General features: G+C 34.8%; 2 protein-coding genes across 3 annotated transcripts in view; both read right to left on the bottom strand.

Moving 5' to 3' along the window:
- LOC135846792 (uncharacterized) overlaps positions 1 to 11,612 on the bottom strand; it is a 186,732-nt gene extending 175,120 nt beyond the window's left edge. The window contains exon 1 of the mRNA XM_065366077.1: positions 11,392 to 11,612. The gene's annotated coding sequence lies outside the window, so the exon portion shown is untranslated. The remainder of the gene's footprint in view (positions 1 to 11,391) is intronic.
- A 3,837-nt stretch (positions 11,613 to 15,449) lies between these two features.
- Positions 15,450 to 18,935, bottom strand: Nle (notchless). Of its 2 annotated transcripts, none has more exons than XM_065365926.1 (11): positions 18,807 to 18,935; positions 18,519 to 18,700; positions 18,288 to 18,448; positions 18,082 to 18,218; positions 17,817 to 18,009; positions 17,564 to 17,738; positions 17,185 to 17,497; positions 16,995 to 17,112; positions 16,813 to 16,916; positions 16,606 to 16,732; positions 15,450 to 15,629 (listed from the first exon to the last, which is right to left on the bottom strand). In XM_065365926.1, exons 2-11 carry the CDS (start codon positions 18,684 to 18,686, stop codon positions 15,617 to 15,619), a joined length of 1,509 nt encoding a protein of 502 aa, XP_065221998.1. In that variant the 5' UTR covers positions 18,687 to 18,700; positions 18,807 to 18,935; the 3' UTR covers positions 15,450 to 15,616. The 2 variants fall into 2 exon arrangements, with proteins under 2 accessions (XP_065221998.1, XP_065221990.1); XM_065365918.1 differs by having other exon boundaries at positions 17,185 to 17,319; positions 17,392 to 17,497; positions 18,519 to 18,863.
- Between the last annotated feature and the right edge of the window lie 32 nt (positions 18,936 to 18,967).

The raw sequence follows: 18,967 nt of genomic DNA, 5'->3' as shown, positions 1-18,967 counted from the left end.
GAGAAAGTTCTTCCCCATTGGCAGTATATGTGCAACCTATAACATTTCTTTTTCGAGTAAAAGTAATTGTAGAACATTTAGAAATATTCAGGGGAAGTTTGTTTTCAATGCTCCATTCAACAAACCTATCAAAATCTGTCTGAAGTTCTTGGCTATCTTTTACAGTTTGAATTTTCTTATATATTTTTGCATCATCAGCAAAAAGCAGGCTCTCTGAATTTTCTAGCACAGATGGGAGGTCGTTTACAAATAATAGAAAGAATTGGGGGCCCAAGTTAGAACCCTGAGGGACACCAGATGGACAGGGGTATATACTAGATATTCTGTTTTTGTAAGACACATACTGCACCCTCCCATTCAGATAAGACCAGAATAAACTACACAAGTTGTGAGAGAAACCAAGTTTTCCAAGTTTTAGTATTAGAATTCTATGGTTGACACTATCAAATGCTTTTTTAAAATCAGTATATATTGCATCCACTTGACCACCACCATCAAGGGAGCTCAGACAGAACTCAACAAAGTTGATGAGATTTGTGTTGACTGACCTACCCTCAACAAAACCATGTTGGCTTGATGAAATGAGATTTTTAATTTTAGGATATAGTTTGCCATATATAATCATTTCAAACAGTTTTGCAGGGATTGGAATTAATGATATTGGTCTGTAGCTAGTGACTTTTTCAAGTGTGCCTTTTTTTGGAACAGGGATGACTTTTGAGCATTTCCATCCAGTTGAAAATTTATTCTTGGAAATTATGAGATTAAATATAAAGGTAAGGGTTTGAACAAGAATTCTCCCACACCCTTGTATACATAGGAGGGTATGTTATCTGGCCCTAATGTACGTTTAGCTTTCAGCTTTGAAATAGCTAACTTAACTTCTTTTTCACTAACCTGTCCAATTGATATTATGGAACATACACCTGAGAGGGATGAACCGCACATTGAGTTGTCGCTATAAATTTGATTATCTTTCACATAAACTGATTGGAAGAACTCTGCGAATGAGTCAGCAACGTCATCCCCATGTTTTTCTGTTCCATGCATATCATACATTATGTCACAAGAGTTGTTTCTAGCTGATCTGTTTAAATTCATTTCTCTCCAAAAATTCTGTGGATTAGTGGTATAATTTTGCTCTAGTCCAGAATTGTAGTTCTTAAGGGCAATTTTAGTCATTTTCTTTACCTCTTTCCTAAGGTCTTTAAATTTTTCTCTGTGCTCCTGTAGACCAGTTTTAATAAACAGTTGCCTCGACTTCTCTTTCTCTTTCAATTTTTTAATTATATCTCGGCTGAACCATGGAGGATATTTTGTTCCCTTTCCTGACTTGATTTCATTAAAATAAGGTACATGGTTGGAAATTATTTCATTAACTACACTGCTATAGGATTTCTCTGCCTGATCAACCTCAACGACTCGTGATATAGGAAGACGGGAAGGGGGATAGGAGCTCGAACAAGCAACACTTTGAAATAAAAGCCACCCTTATTTCACATTTCATGTGCCATTTCGCGTCTGAATTTTTTTTTTTTGTTGAATTTTGATCAAAATTAGGAGTCATTTTTCTTGCATGCATCACCTTCCAAGGATATTAAGCTTTCATTTTAAACATTAAAATGTTGAAAAGAGGTTCAAAGAAGACCCCCCCCCCCATTGTAATTTTTTTCACAAATTTTCAAAGGGCAGCTATCGTTCATGCTTTTGTACTCGTTAGAAACAGTTGAACTTTCACCTCAAAATATTAATCTTCAGCTTTTCAGGTTTCAACCATTATAGAGTTGTATTTTCGAAATTATTTTGTTATGGGAAATGTAAATTTCAGATTTACTCAAAATTCAATGAAATTCCATCACCGAGTCTTCAAAGTTATATCCTAAGAGAAAATCGCAAATGCCTGAAAAATACGACCCCCCCCCCTTCTTTCCTCCTTCTCACTCTTTACACTTGAGACTGTTGAAGAAAACTCGAGGAAAAAATTCAGGCGAAATCAGATTGCCTGCAGATGGTTAAAAAAAATATCCCAGTGACGAAAATAATAATTACGAAAACATCGAAGAAAATTCACTCAAATTAGTCATGTTCCCTCTCCCCCTCCCTTCAAAATCGACAGAGAAATTCACTGACTTTCGACGAATTTGAATACCTATAGGTATTACTAGTTTGGGTGATTTTTATTTATCCTGCTAGAATATTTTTTTTTTTAGCGAATTTCAGAAAGTTTTCATTTAAAAACTACGAACGATGATGAATAAAGATGATGTTTTCCACCTACTCGTACTTGCTCTACAGAGCCTTCCAAGAAACTTGTCAAGAGCTGTTTCCTTCCCCTTCCCCTTACCCAAAATGAATAATCATTGCTGAGTATATTTTTAAAGCCTTTTTCCAAAAGTCAAAATTTCTTCAATAATCATTCCAAATTTGAAAGATTCGATCTAATAATCTCTATACCTATTACCTACTAGTTTCGTACTCCTAATTTAGCAGCAAAGAAATGCTTCTCCTTCACTCGGTCACTCGAGAAATAGTCTGTGCGAAGGTAATTTTCATCTCGTCGCAATCAATATTAACGACGAGAATGACGTAGCATAAAAACAAGATGAGGCATATATTTCATTTACTCATTTTCCAAAAACGTATAAAGAATACTCAGGTAGGTAGCTAGGTACTGTTATAAGGTGAGAAAACATTCCGTTTGATGTTGGACAAGTTCACCGGTAACACGTCCATCATACAAGATGGGAAATGAAGAGAAGGGAAAAGAGTTACAAATATAATAAACAAAACACCAGTACCCCATCAATAATAATTCTTAATCGGACATTTCGCCAACTTGCGAACAACCGCGAACAGATGTACGTACTCGTATAAAAACAATAACAAACGTCTTATCATCATTATCAACAATATTATAATGTTGATACAATTTCTCTCTTTGTGATATGTGGTTCGGTCCGAAAAAGGTAATGTAATTTTAACCAGTTTTCAAGTTTCAACCACTCGGCACTCGGGACTCGGGACTCACTCGCAGTTTTAAATACGAAAATCAAGTAGCAATGAACTTGTTGTTCACGATATAGCGAATGAATGTACATATCTACTTTCTACGAGGAAATGCTGTATGTTCTTTCGTAGAACATCGACTCGACGAATGTAATTTAAAAACTGCACCCAATTCCATATACCTGTAGATGCCTTTTTTAATAGTGCAGTCAATTAAAATGATAATCGATTACGTTTTATTCTAATTTTATTATCGGTTCGAATTTCGGTCTTGTTCTGGCGATCGATGTTGAAGTTGGTGTATCTATAATGGAAATTTACCTATATGGTATACATTTCTTTAGACAGTGTCAGGTGTTTCTTTGAATTCTATTCCACATATTACGAGACTCACAATTGACAATACAAGAGATTAGAAAAATATTGGTCATTGGTCTCAATGTACTTTTCTAATTTCGTGTTCGCGTAATATTGTTAAATTTGAAGAATTTTTTTTCAGGACACAGTCGTTTTTTTTATGTGCGATAGAAATAGACGTACAGTAACACGCGTGTTAGATATGTAACGCCATAAAAAATGACCAAATTGCATATTGGCAAAATGCCTCAATTATACATCGTACGTTTATATGCTTCATACAAACAAAATTATATAATATTGTGCAAAAAATTACGTGCCAGTGAGAGGAGAGGGAGTGGCATGGTCCAGTTTTTAAAAAGTTTGTAAAATTAATAATTATGTTGAGTAGTAAAAACGTTTCAATAATTTGAACAAACCTATTCTCTAGATTTCATCGTTTACGGTAGCAGGCGAGGAGAGGAGTGTACTCTACGTCTGGAGGAGAAAATTCTAGTACCTACTTTTATGTACCTTATCTTTCTTTTTTTCACGAGATGGTCGAAGAAAAATATTGGAATTTATCGTAATTGGGACAGAAAGCTGAAATTTGGTGTTAAGGGGCGAAAAAAAATTAGGAGCTGTTTTGGTTCAAATGGGCAATATTGGGAGGGAGCAAAATGAAAAAAAAAATCAAAAATTGATAACTTTTGCTTCATTTTCCATTTTTTGATTTTTCGAAAATTACCTAGGGCAAATCTAGCACCCTTTTTTTTTTTACTTAGGGTATTGAAACCTTACAGGATTTATTTTTTCATCAAATGGAACCACTTTGCGGGGTGGGAGCAGAAAATAGTATATTAATCTATTAGTCCGGCATATGACAATAGGAGTAATTGCACCCCCCCCCCCGCCGATCCTCCGGGACAACTTTTTTCTTAAAGGGGACATCGTAAGGAATATTTAAGAGCAAACTTGCCATAAAAAAAGTTGGCCTTACTTACAAAATTGCGGCCATTTTGATAGACAGGTCAGCCGAAATCGCAGATTTTACGTTTTAACATAGGACTTGCACGAACTTTTTCAAACTTTACAAAGGTAGATCGAAAGATCATGCAAAAATTCATCACATGTCAAAATTTCAAGTGCTAAAGTGCATTTTTCGATTTTTGGCGAATTTTTAAAAATCGAATTTAGGCCAAAAATGGGGGAAAAAATTAAAATTTTACCAAATTGACCAAGAAAGCTGAAATTTGAGATATACCCTATTTTCGACATGCCAAATCGATTGGAAATATTTTCAACCCGTTTTGAGCAGTTCTGGAGCCTCCAGCAGATTTTTGAAACTCGAAATTCCCACAAAATTCCATCAAACTGGAGTTGTAAAGCTAAAATTTATTCTAAAAACTAATTTCAATACGCTACGAAGTACTGCAGGTAAATTTCAAGTCGTTTTGGATCCTCCAGCGACTTTTTAAAAATTCCTTAAGCCTCCAGCAGAATTTTGAAACTTAAAATTTTCACAAAATTTCATCAAATGGAGATGGAAAGCTGAAATACTCTACACTACAATTTTAACACCCTTGAAGACGACTTCAGGTGGGTTCAAGTAATTTTAGGGCCTACAGCGAATTTTTTTTGAAAATTACTGGAGCCTCCAGCAGATTTTTGAAAGTTTAAATTCACAAAATTTGATCAAATGGAGATGGAAAGCTGAAATTTACTCTACACTCCAATTTTAACACCCTTGAAGACGACTTCAGGTGGGTTCAAGTAATTTTAGGGCCTCCAGCGACTTTTTTTGAAAATTACTGGAGCCTCCAGCAGATTTTTGAAGCTTTAAATTTTCACAAAACTTCATCAAATAAAGATGGAATGCTGAAATTTACTCTACACTCCAATTTTAACACCCTTGAAGACGACTTCAGGTGGATTCAAGTAATTTTAGGGCCTCCAGCGACTTTTATGAAAATTACTGGAGCCTCCAAAAGATTTTTGAAACTTCAAATTTCCCCAACATTAATTTATCAAATAGAGTTGGCAAGCTGAAATTTACTTCGCAGCCTACATGGTGGTTTCAAATGATTTTGAAGCTTCCAGCTACTTTTAGGAAATTTCAATTTTACAAAAAAACGTCATACAACCTTTCAAAAAGTTGCTGGAGGCTCCAAAACGACTTGAAATTCACCAGCAGTCAACTTCTTAGCGTATTGAAATTAGTTTGCAGAATGAATTTCGACTCTCCATCTTAGTTTGATGAAATTTTGGGGAAATTTCAAGTTTCAAAAATCTACTGGAGGCTCCAGTCATTTTCAAAAAAGTCATTTGAGGCTCTAAAATGACTTGAACCCACCTGAAGTCGTCTTCAGAGGGTGTTAGAATTGGAGTGTTGAGTAAATTTCAGCTTTCCATCTCCATTTGATGAAATTTTGTGAAAATTCAAAGTTTCAAAAATCTGCTGGAGGCTTCAGGAATTTTCAAAAAGTCGCTGGAGGATCCAAAACGACTTGAAATTCTGTACTCCAATGCAAAAAGGATGACAAGGATTTTAAACTTTTCAGTTCAAAATTTGAAATTCCTGTTTCTCAAAACTGCACTGAACACACTAACCTCCTTTCCTTATGCCAGGTCATAGGACTCCCATCCTTTTTGCATTGGAGTACAGAATTTACCTGCAGTACTTCGTAGCGTATTGAAATTAGTTTTTAGAATAAATTTTAGCTTTACAATTCCAATTTGTTGGAATTTTGTGGGAATTTCAATTTCGAGTTTCAAAAATCTGCTGGAGGCTCCAGAACTGCTCAAAACGGGTTGAATTCGTTTCCAATTGACTTGGCATGTCGAAAATAGGGTAAATCCCAAATTTCAGCTTTCTTGGTCAATTTGGTAACATTTTAATTTTTTCCCTCATTTTTGGCCTAAATTCAAAAATTCACCAAAAATCGAAAAATGCACTTTAGCACTTGAAATTTTGACAGGTGATGAATTTTTACTTTTTTTTTGGCAAGTTTGCTTCAAAATGTTCGTTAGGATGCCCCCTTTAAGAAAAAAGTTGTCCCGGAGGATCGGCGTGGGGGGCAATTACTCCTATTGTCATATGCCGGACTTTATTAAAAGTTTATTATTTTTTCTTCCAGAATTAAATGATTTTTTCTTAACCCCCTCCACTCCCCTCCCTTCAAAATGTTGTATTTTATAAGGAAGTACCTACTTCTTCATTTCTTGATTTTCACTAAAATGAGCCGAGAGCCTACCCCCTACCCCTCAAACAAAAAAATTTTAAAAATCAATATTTACTTACCCATTGAAAAATTTTCCATTTTTGCGTTGGAATTCTTCTAAATAAGTAAAATGATCCCTTTCTCAAAAAAAAACCTTTCTCGGCGATCCCCTTGTATGGAGCCTTCCAAAGTTAGAAATAATCAAAAACGAAAAACAAAAATTGAAATAAGGGTGTAAGGTAAGTAGTATTTTTGAAAAATGGAAAATTTTCAAAAAAATTTTACATGAGTGGATTTTTTTAAAATGAAAAATTCAGGTCTTTGAAGGTTTTATTGAAAAATCCATGTGACTATGTGACCTATGGGTTTTCTAGATCGTCAGAGATGCTGATTTCGAATTTCGACTTACTTACTGTTTCAATAGGTACAAGGTACCTGACCCTCTCAATAAGCCTCAATTTCAAAAAAAAATAATAATAATAATAATCTTTAGAGTAAGTATACTGATTTACAATTTTACTTTATTTTTGCAAAAAGAGCTTCTAGAGTTGTTGATTTTTTTCAATTTTTGAGGGTTTAATCCCAGGGACCAACACTAGTTGAGAGATCAAGGAAGGGATTTTCTATTAAAAAAAAATGATTACCTATTCGTGGGAATTTTCCAAAAAAACATAACTGACTTCGATTTACTCAATCTGATTTTTTGTGTTTTTTTTCGACTCTGAGGGGGAGGGGCTTCATACAAGGATAGGTACAAATCAGTTTCGGTAACCAGAGAAAGGGGTTTTCTGGGAAAAAGGGATTGTTTATTTTGAAAAAATACAGATCAAATTTTAGTTTTTTTTTGGCTGAAATTTTCAAACAATTTGTTCCATGAAAATCAACTCACTAATTTGATGGCGTTTACTCGCTCACTTCAAGAATCCGGTGGTCTCCACCCCCACCCCCACCCCCACCCAACAAAATCAGAACCAAGATGCGGCCAAAATGCCAGCAAATTGAGTGTGCTGACTCGTCGTTTATTAGGTGTTTTTTTAGGATGCTGAGTTAAATTATGAACTCGGTTTTTGAATGTAACCCCACCCATCCACCCTTCGTGCCCCTTCCAGCTCTCTCAATTTGAAGAGAAATTTGTATATAATTGTAAAAGTGTGATGTGTACGTCATGTTAATAATTTTTAATTTGAGGACTCCGAGTGTGCGAATATCAATTCATTTTTGGAATTTTAGAGATCTCTGGTGTCCCCCCTCCCTCACCCTGTGCTCCTTCAGAAAAATTCACCCAACTAATTTACGAGTAATTTGACACCTTTTTGCGATAATTTTCACTTCTATGGGCATAATTTTTATAGTATTATTAATTTTTTACAATATATTTTTGTAGAATTTTGGCATTTTTACTACGTACATTTTTGGTGATTTTAGGTAATTTTTTTATTTTTTCGTTTTTTTTTTTGGATAATTTTCGCAGTATTTTTGGAATTTTTTTTCTTTTAAAGACATTTTAAAAATAAATTTTGTAATTTTTCATTATTTTTGATCCATTTGAGTGACATTTTATTAATTCTTCGAAATTTCTTCAGTTTTTGGGGTGGTTTTTGCATCGTTGAGGAAAATTTAATTGAATTTTATCAACTTTTACGCTTGAATATGAATTTTATGCAAACTTTTGTGCGTACTTACAGTTTCGGAATTTATTTCTCATGTAAGTATACCTACTTACTTGAAAACGATTGATGTATGTTTTTCGTACAGATTTCATGGAAATGAAATCCTATTGGACATGGTCCCCTCACCTCATCACGCCTTCATAATAATTTGGTTTATTTTCACCCTTGTTCTTTTTTGAAGAGTGCGTGAAAAATGGCAGTTGTTTTTATAATGAAATTAATAAAGAATAAGCTAATCACTCCATAATATTGAGAAAAACACAGGAATAAAAACGATATTTTTTTGTCTTCCCCAAAAATAATGTTATCGATTAAAAACAAAATTTCAGAATTTTTTGATGAGCTTTTTCCTTTGAAATTATTATCGAGAATAAAAATTAAAAAAAAAATAAATTAAACTTTTGTTGGCACTTTTAAAGTGAACAGGAATTGATTTTTTTGGGCGAGGAGATGAGGACAGTAAAAAAATGCGATTGCTTAGCTCTTTCTTACATCCCAAAGATATTAGTCGGGGAGCCCACTTAAGGATAAATTGCACCCCCCCCCCGTCGATCCTCCGGGACAACTTTTTTCTTAAAGGGGGAGTCCTAAGGAACATTTCTGGCCCTTGTACTCAAAAAAAAAGTGGTCCTACTTACAAAATGGCGGCCATTTTGATTGACAGGTCAGATGAAATCGCAGATTTTGCGTTTCAACATAGGACTTGCACAACATTTTTCAAACTGTACAAAGGTAGATCGAAAGATCAAGCAAAAATTGATCACCTGTCAAAATTTCAAGTGCTATAGTGCTTTTTTCGATCATTTGGTGAATTTTTGAAAATCAAATTTAGGCTTAAAATGAGGGGAAAAATCAAAATGTTACCAAATTGACCAAGAAAGCTGAAATTTGGGATACACCCTATTTTCGACATGCCAAATCGATTGGAAACTGTTTCAAACCATTTTGAGCAGTTCTGGAGCCTCCAGCAGATTTTTGAAACTCGAAATTCCCACAAAATTTCACCAAAATGAAGTTGGAAAGCTGAAATTTATACTGCAAACTAATTTCAATACGCTACGAAGTCAACTGCAGGGGAATTTCAAGTCGATTTAGAGCATCCAGCGATTTTTCGAAAATTACTGGAGCCTCCAGTAGATTTTTGAAACTTTGAATTTTCACAAAATTTCATGAAATGGAGATGGAAAGCTGAAATTTACTTTACACTTCGATTTTAACACCCTCTGAAGACGACTTCAGGTGGGTTCAAGTCATTTTGTAGCCTCCAGCGACTTTTTGAAAATTACTGGAGTCTCTAGTAGATTTTTGAAACTTGAAATTCCTGGAACATTTTACCAAATGGAGTTGGCAAGCTGAAATTTACTTCGCGGAAATTTCAATTTTCCAAAAAACACCATACGACCTCTCAAAAAGTGGCTGGAGGCTCCAAAACAACTGGAAATCCCAGCAGACGATTTCGTAGCGTATTAAAATTAGCTTGCAGAATGAATTTTGACTTTCCGTCTCCGTTTGATGAAATTTTGTGAAAATTTAAAGGTTCAAAAATCCACTGGAGGCTCCAGTAATTTTCAAAAAATCGCTGGATGCTCCAAAACAATTTGAAATTCCCCTGCAGTTGACTTCGTAGCGTATTGAAATTAGTTTGCAGAATAAACTTCAGCTTTCCAACTCCATTTTGGTGAAATTTTGTGGGAATTTCGAATTTCAAAAATCTGCTGGAGGCTCCAGAACTGCTCAAAACGGTTTGAAACAGTTTCCAATCGATTTGGCATGTCTTGGTTTGATGAAATTTTGGGGAAATTTCAAGTTTTAAAAATGTACTGGAGGTTCCAGTAATTTTCAAAAAAGTCGTTGGAGGCTCTAAAATGACTTGAAACCCACCAGAAGTCGTTTTCAGAGGGTGTTAAAATTGGAGTGTAGAGTAAATTTCAGCTTTCCATCTCCATTTGAGGAAATTTTGTGAAAATTTAAAGTTTCAAAAATCTACTGGAGGCATCAGGAATTTTTAAAAAGTCGCTGGAGGCTTCAAAACGACTTGAAATTTACCTGCAGTACTTCGTAGCGTATTGAAATTAGTTTTTAGAATAAATTTTAGCTTTACAGCTCCAATTTGATGGAATTTTATGGGAATTTCAAGTTTCAAAAATCTGCTGGAGGCTCCAGAACTGCTCTAAACGGGTTGAAACCGTTTCCAATCGATTTGGCATGTCGAAAATAGGGTATATCCTAAATTTCAGCTTTCTTGGTCAATTTGGTAACATTTTGATTTTTTCCCTCATTTTTGGCCTAAATTCGATTTTCAAAATTCAGCACTTGAAATTTTTACAGGTGATAAATTTTTGCATGATCTTTCGATCTACCTTTGTAAAGTTTGAAAAAGTTCGTGCAAGTCTGTGTTAAAACGCAAAATCTGCGAATTCGGCTGACCTGTCAATCAAAATGGCCGCCATTTTGTAAGTAGGGCCACTTTTTTTTTTGAGTACAAGGGCTATAAATGTTCCTTAGGACTCCCCCTTTAAGAAAAAAGTTGTCCCGGAGGATCGACGGGGGGGGGGGGGTGCAATTTATCCTTAAGTGGGCTCCCCGACTATATATTTTGCAAATTTTTTTTCACGTTTTAAAAATTCCAAAACTCATTTCGGAAATAACCACGATAATAGTGAATTTGAACTTTGAGATCTGAAATTTTTAGCACCCTTTTGGAAGTCATTTGATACAAAATTTTCGATATGTTTCTCCAAATTTTTTTTAAAAAAGATGTAAGATCCTTGCTTCTTGGAGCCCAACCTGAAATCCTATTGAATGGAATGTTGACAATGACAATATTTGCCTCTATTAATAAACTCGGTAAACATTTTTACTTCTTTGACTCGTCTCTTGAGAAGAAAAAAAAAATCAATAAATTAAACGGGGAAAAGGGGTGCGTGTATCGAAACCAGTTCCGAATTTTATCACTTGTGACATTTTGAAATGTTATCGATTTTTAAACACATTCGACTCGAGATTGCAGAAGTGTATCAGCTCGTAAGCTAAGCTAATCAACCTATTGAAAATTTTGTTTATCGATATGTTATATATTTTTATTTTTACGACAAGAAGTCAAGAACGAGCTGAGAATCGAGTTGGACAAGTTGTTGAGTATAAAATATACGACTTACGATAATCGTTTTTCCAACAAATTCGCATGCCACACGCGTGTTCTCCGTATCGATATCTCGAAACAGGCAAGGTGCAGTCACAGGCACACAGCGAGTATGATTATGAATTTGATTTTCTTTTACGTGAACTTGAATTTTTTTTTCGCGCACCAACCACCACCAAAGATGCACACTCGGACGATTCAAAACGTTCGACTAACTACTCGTAGGAATTGCGAGTTGATTGTTTTAATGAATATTTTTTTTTTCTTTACTTCAAACCTACGCATATTCGTTTCACTTGTACGTACACTACATACGTACGCGTAAAGTACAATATTTTTCCTAGTGAGCGCCAAACTTTGCCTGCGCGTTGGCTGCGGGGTAATTGGTGGATATTTTTTCTTCACTGTATGATGAATAAACAAATGTCGAGTAATTTGGGACACGGTACGAGAGTGTTTTTTTTTTTATCGTGGCCAGAGCGTCGTTAAATATTAAAACGGTAAGTAATTCGATTCGCGTTGCGACGTTTGGCGATAATAAAAAGTATACTTAGGTAAGGATCGATGAAAATGTATTTTGAGGGGATGAGGGGGTGAGGGCAGAGTGATTATTTGAAAGGTGTAGCCTGACGTATTGAAAGCATAGGAGGCGTGAATTGAATTTTGATTTGATCGAAGTGACGATGAAGGGAGAGGGGGAGGAATATTTGCATTGGGTTGGGGCTGAACATAACTTTTGATACGTGATTTCGACGTTTTTGGTTTTTCTGATTTTTTTTTTTTACAAATTTTTGAGTTTTTTAGTCTCGAGTTTGAACGTTCAAAGTGAAAATTTATTTTTTCATTATCAGCTCTCAAATTAAGTCGTATAATTTAAAAATTTGGATTTTTTAGTGAGTTTTACGAACCAATTTTCAAAATGAGATCTCAACATTTTCATAGGCGACAACAGAGTGCTCAATTCAGATTAGAAATTTATGAAGGCGAAAAAAATATAATGAACGAAGTTACTCATCGATCACCGATTATTGAGTCGAAGACCCTGGGCTCGAATATTGGTTCATTTTTCTTCGAATTAACTCTTCTGAACTTTACTTGTTCACTTTCGGTTTCCTCGAACTCGAACGTGGTGAGAGTATCAAAAAATTGAAAATTTATTTACAGCGAAACTAGCAAAAGTGAGTTTGGTTGAGGACTTTCGCCTGTGGAAATTCTCGTATGGCAACTTGAGTTACATTCACGTATGATGGTTGCTGTAATTTCGGGGATCTGGCTGAAATTTCAACAAGAGATGGATTTTCTTTAACAGAAAATGTCTAACTGTAAGTCATCTCTCGGTGATTAAAATTTCTTGCAAACGAAATAATTTTTCGACTTTTGGGTCATTCCATGTCAATTCGACCAAACGTTTTCGAGTCATGTCTTTCGATTTTGCTCAATTTTTTTTACAATATTTACCCAGTAAGTAAGAAACCCGCAATCAGTTTGGTCCCAGCCCCCTCAGGGGGCGGGTGGGGGGCTTCCATTATTTTCACATTGTCTCGAGGTACTCAATTTCAGCAACGCATTCCTCCAAAACAATGATACTTTGATCAAAACTGATTTCACAGTTCAATAGGGTATTGAATTTTGAACTTTTCAAGCATTTTGAAATTTTCAAAAGTTGAAAGTTGAACTTTCAAACTGAAAGTTCAAATTTCAAAATGGCGCTCCAAGTCGGAGCTACCATTTAAAATTCTGAAAAAATTTCCGAAGATGCGCCTTTTGATGCTTTTTTGAAATATTCAAGTTTTGAGATGGGATCTCTCAATGGAGGGGGAGCACCCCCACCCCCAATTTCTGGGGGCCGTGGATGGGCCCAATCAAAAATCTGACGTCATATTCGTATTCAGCGTCACCAAAAACATACTATTTGATGTGTCGGACGAAAAAAACCCTATTTTGAACTTTCACCCCATTTGGGGAGGTGCCGGGGGGCGTGGATGGGGCCCAATCAGAAATCTAACGTCATATTCGTGTTCAGCGTTACCAAAAACATACAATTCGATATATCACATGCCCCAGATTTTTATTTGAAAGTTTTGCCCAAAATTGGGGGTGGGGGTGCTTCCCTTCCATCAAGAGATCCCATCTCAAAACTTGAATATTTCAAAAAAACCATAAAAAAGTACATCTTCGGAAATTTTTTCAGAATTTTAAATGGTAACTCCGACTTGGAGCGCCATTTTGAAATTTGAACTTTCAGTTTGAAAGTTCAACTTTCAACTTTTGAAAATTTCAAAATGCTTGAAAAGTTCAAAATTCAATACCCTTTTGAACTGTGAAATCAGTTTTGATCAAAGTATCATAGTTTTGGAGGAATGCGCTGCTGAAGTTGAGTACCTCGAGACAATGTGAAAATAATGGAAGCTCCCCCACCCGCCCCCCGAGGGGACTGGGACCAAACTGATTGCGGGTTTCTTACTTACTGGGTGGGTAGATATTGTAAAAAAAATTGAGCGAAATCGAAAGACACGACTTTCAAAATCGCACTTTTTTGGTCGAATTGACATAAAATGACCCTTTTGGTAAAAATCTTGGATTTTTTTTTGAGACGATTTCTTTAATGCTTAAAAAAAGTAAAGAAATTGCCAGAAAAAAAAGTAAATTACTTCGCATTTTAGCAAAATTATTGGAATAATTTTACCTACTTTTTCCCAAAAATTACCCAAAAGTTTCGTTTTTCTACCAAAATCAAAAAAGTTGCAAAAAATCTCGATCTTCCTTATAATTTTAATCGATATTTTACCAAAAGTATTGCTTTTCGGTAAAACTGTCACAGGTGTTGCCCCCCCCCCCCTCCAAAAAACATCAAAATTTATCGATTTTTAAGAAAATTGACAAAAAAAAAAATTCTATTTAGAATATTGTATAAGTAAAGAAACAATAATAAATCATTTTTTCGCCAGAAATTGTCAAAGATGCTGATTTTTTCAAAAGTGACAAAAATTTTCTCTTTTCAGCCAAATGGTCCAAAAATGTATTTTTTCTTCTTTCAAAAATTCTTCAAAAGCCTCACTTTTGTGACAGAAATAATAATTACAGAAAAAATGTGATATTTTTTACAAAAACTGCCAAGTGTCTTTCTTTTGATGAAAAATTTTCAATTTTAGGAAAATTGCTGAAAAATCTAATTTTTTTCAAATATAGGTCGAAAGTTTCGCTTTTTCCAAAAATGTTCAAAAACTGATATTTTTTGCTAAAAATTGTCGAAAGTTCTGACTTTTTCAAAAATTGACAAAAAATAATTATTTTTTTTATAATGTGGCTGAAAATTGTCAGTTTTTGTTTGCAAAACTGCTAAAAATTATACTTTTTCAAAATGAAGTTCAAAAGTCTCCCTTTTTTTCAGAATTAAACAAAAAGCCTTCTTTTTGCCAAAAATGGTAAAAATGTTAATTTTGTCAAAAAACTGTTTATTTTTGCCAGAAATTTCAAAAATACACACTTTGTTGCCAAAAATTGCCAAAGTTGCACTTTTTTCACCAGAAATTGGCAAAATAGTGCCATTTTTCAAAATTAAAAACCGAAGCAAAATTCAAATTTGAAATTTTTTTTTTTGAAATTTTTCTCTGCATTGAAATGTTTTATCCTCGTTGTGTCATTTTTTTGTGACTTTTCCAAACTTTTTTCGTCAAGTACTCAAGTTACTTTTTAGGGCTAAAAATGGGGAAAAATACCATTAAAAAAAAATTGCATGCACATTATTTTCAAGACCCCCCCCCCCCCTCCTTTGATTGGAAACAGTTTCGAACTGTTTTGAGCGATTTTTGAGTCATAGGGGTGCATTCTACTTTCCTGAGTAAATTTCTTGCCAGGAGAGTTCATTAAATTAAGACCCAAATTTACTGATTTTTTTTAAAACTGAAAGAAAGAGAAAAACGACTCTTTTTGAAGTTTTTAGGGATTTTGAATTTCAATTTCAACGTTTAATTCGACAGAGAAATAAAGATTATGTGGGACTTGAACGTTGCTTCGTCTCATCCGAGTCGTCTCATTCTTTCGACAAACGTTGGTAAACATTTTAACAAAATACTTGGTTGAAAATTTATGTTTTGCTCACAAAATAAGCTTATATAAATTTTCGGGGGAAAACATTCCAACAAAAATGTTAAAATAGCACAATGTCAGAAATTGTAAATATAAAAAGGTTTCTCTCGATTACTCCTCGACGGTGCTGACTTTCCGATGAAAGCTTAGTCTCAATGTTGCCATCTGTAAATTTAAAAAAAAAAAATTATTGAATTATTACAATCAAATTATGCATTAATGACTCATTATGATTCAACGTAAGGGAATCTTTGGGTTATTCAGTCACAGATTTTGTTATTTAAAAAAAAAAAACTAGAACATGGGGACGTATGGGGCAGCTTCTCAAACGGAAAATAGAAAGCTGCAGGGAATATGGGATTCTCAAAATATGAATTCTCAAAATTCAATTTTAATGACTCTTGAAATAAAATTAATCAATTAATTAATTTTTAAAATGGTATTTTAATTTTCTGGAGGTCGATTATTCTTTTTTTTTTTTAATTAAAATTCCAAAATGTGCGATTAGGCAGCTAGAATTTTGGAAATCTTGTTTCAGGGCCATGATCTGACTTCCGCCACATTTTGAGGGTCACTTTTGACAAGATTGAGATTTTAGAAAAAGTGTAGCCTATTTTCTGAGTCAGAGTTTTCTCGAAAAAAATGCCCAAAATTTCAAAATAGGCCATATTTGATATTAGTAGTGAGAAAAAAATGTATTTTCTAAGCACCATTGAAAAAAAATACCCGAATATCTCGAAATGGGAGGGGGATTCGTGTTCAGAAGACCACTTTTGACAAAAGCGAGGAAAAAGTCTTAATTTTCGAATTTTTTGAAATAAATTGAGACCCTAAAAAATACTATTTTCATGGCTAATGCTAAAATTAGGTATTTGTACGTGGTTTTAAATTGAGTAACTGACCACTGAATTTCTTTCATCAGTTTACACTATTTTTGAAATTTTTTGGAAAATTCAAAATTCTGTAAAAGCCTCAATTTCTTGTTTGGGCAGCTGATTATTTTTGAAGGGGGGGGGGGTATGAAAAAATGAGCAAAGTCAGTAACATGAATGACTGTGGGATTCCCTTACAAGGGTGTACATTTTTTAGTTTTATGCAGTTAATATTAATTCCAATGATGTATGTATTACTCAATACTCACAATCTTAATAATTTGTCTTTTCCTCCAGATACGACTTTCTGACCATCGGGAGACCAATCAACAGCGTATACTTCGTCAGCGTGACCAGGTAAATCGAACATTAATTTCTTCTCTTTCATATCCCATACTGTATGAATCAAAAACAAAAATTACATCATAACACGTGTAATTCACATGATGAAATACTCAATTTTTACAAATGATTACCTTTCAACGTGGAATCAGCGCTACCACTCACCAAGAGCCTAGAATCGCAAGACCAAGCTATCATATAAACGCTTTGAACGTGCCCTCTCAACGTAGCCAAGAACCTAAAACGCGAATACAATCGATTAATGATACAAAACTCTCGCCATTCGAACCTTCGAACGAAAATCTCTATCACTTACTGTCCAGTTTTACCATCCCATAGTTTAATCGATTTATCAAACGAGGCTGAGGCTATTAATCGAGCATCCGGTGAGAATTGAACGCAGTTGATTAATTTCTGGTGACCGGTCATCGTAGCTGTGGAAATAATATCAATAAAAATCGTACGTAAGGTTATAAAGGGTGAAAATAGAGATGGTGGATACAAACCGATGGATTTCTTCTCCTTTTCAGGGGTCCATAATCGTAACGACCAATCGTCTGAGCCGGAAACTAATAATTCGCAGCCGGTTCGTTCGATAACCTCGTTATATTTGGTAGTGGCAATTTTCATGGGATCGGTTTCTACGAAAAAATAGAAAAAGCTAGATGAAAACGGATTATTTCGATCGAATAGGGTGAAAAATTTACACGTACCTTTTCCTAAGAAATCTATCACAGCTGTTCGCATCGCGTAATCTGTATTTAATGCTAACGTATTAACCCAATGGCCATGATCTTGTAATGTTCGACATAAAACACCCTAAACAAAACCGAATCGTTAATTTTCAACGTAAGTTTGTGCTGGAGAATTGTTCGTAATACTCACATCTTCGGCTCTCCAAACTTTAATAGAACGATCTTGAGAACTAGAATATATTAAACCCGAACCACCCCATTTGATACAAGTGATACTTTGTGTATGGCTGCTCAATACACGTAAACAATGACCCAATACTACGTCCCATATTCTAATATTGCCATCTTTACCGGAGCTAGCAAATCTGCAGAACATATTCATCGATTACTAAATAACGTAACCGAACATGTTAATATTACGTTAGAGTTGAATTTTAGCACACCTTCTGCAGGTAGGATTTAAATGATACGGTTCCCAAGCCAATGCAGTGATCCACTTCTTATGACCGGTCATCACAGGAGCTATTCTTTTACCGGTGGTTGGATTCCAAGACATGATCGTGCCATTCTCACAACCGGAGACTACGTATTTACTATCAGGTGACCATGCTATGCATAATACCGAACGAATATGTCCTACGATGGAAAAAACACGATGTAATTTCATTCAGAATTATGTTTAGCTACCGTTGATTGGATTTTTCGTACCGGAACAAGTGTGTAAAGGTGTTTGAGTTTGGATATCCCATAATCTTAACGTACAATCTCCAGATCCACTGGCTAACTTGAGACTGTCGGGACTAAATTGAGTTGAAAGTACTGGTTCGGAGTGACCGGGAAGTGAACTGCAATGTTACGGATTAATAATTAATACTCGTTTCGATGATGGAGTATTTTCAAAAATATAAATTCACCTGGTACATCTTGTTACTGGTCGTACTTTGAATACAGCTTGTTCTTGATAGATGATATCGATTACTTGTTCGGTGTTTAGTTTCTCGATATCTAATACGTTATCTAAAGTGCTGGTGATTTCTCGTTCGTTGACGAAGAATGCGTACGAAGTTTGCTCTTCCTGTGAAAAATAAAAGAGTACGATGAGATCAGAGTACGAATATGAAATCAGTTTCGATGAACGTACTTACCTTTTGCAGTAAAGCGTTACATATTAATTGTAATTGTTTCGAGGTAATTGTACGAGGTAGATCTAGAAAATCGCCGACTACGTCTCCGTTTTCCGATTTGATTTGCACCAAGACAGTTTTATCTTGGGTGTTTTCGTTTTCGGTATCCATCTTATCTGACGTATCCATTTCGAGCTGTGAAACTAAATAAACATACTCGACGTTGAATATCAGTGTTCGAATTTACGTATTAAATTATCTAGAGTCATTTTAAATGGAAAAATACTCTCGAAAAATAAATATTCGTACCGAAAAACACGTATTTTAAAAGCACATGTGTGATAAAATCTAAATCACATTTCGGTTCGTTTCGTTGACGTTCGGTGAAAGTTCGGATGTTTACGTTCGCGAAACCAGTGCTGCCATTTCCCTGAACTGAGAAAACGTTGGCGTCGACCAATCACAGGCTT

Source organism: Planococcus citri, chromosome 1, assembly GCF_950023065.1.
Source record: "Planococcus citri chromosome 1, ihPlaCitr1.1, whole genome shotgun sequence".
Lineage (NCBI taxonomy): Eukaryota > Metazoa > Arthropoda > Insecta > Hemiptera > Pseudococcidae > Planococcus > Planococcus citri.
Note: the sequence above shows the minus strand (reverse complement) of the source record. Positions and strands in the feature narration are given on the sequence as shown.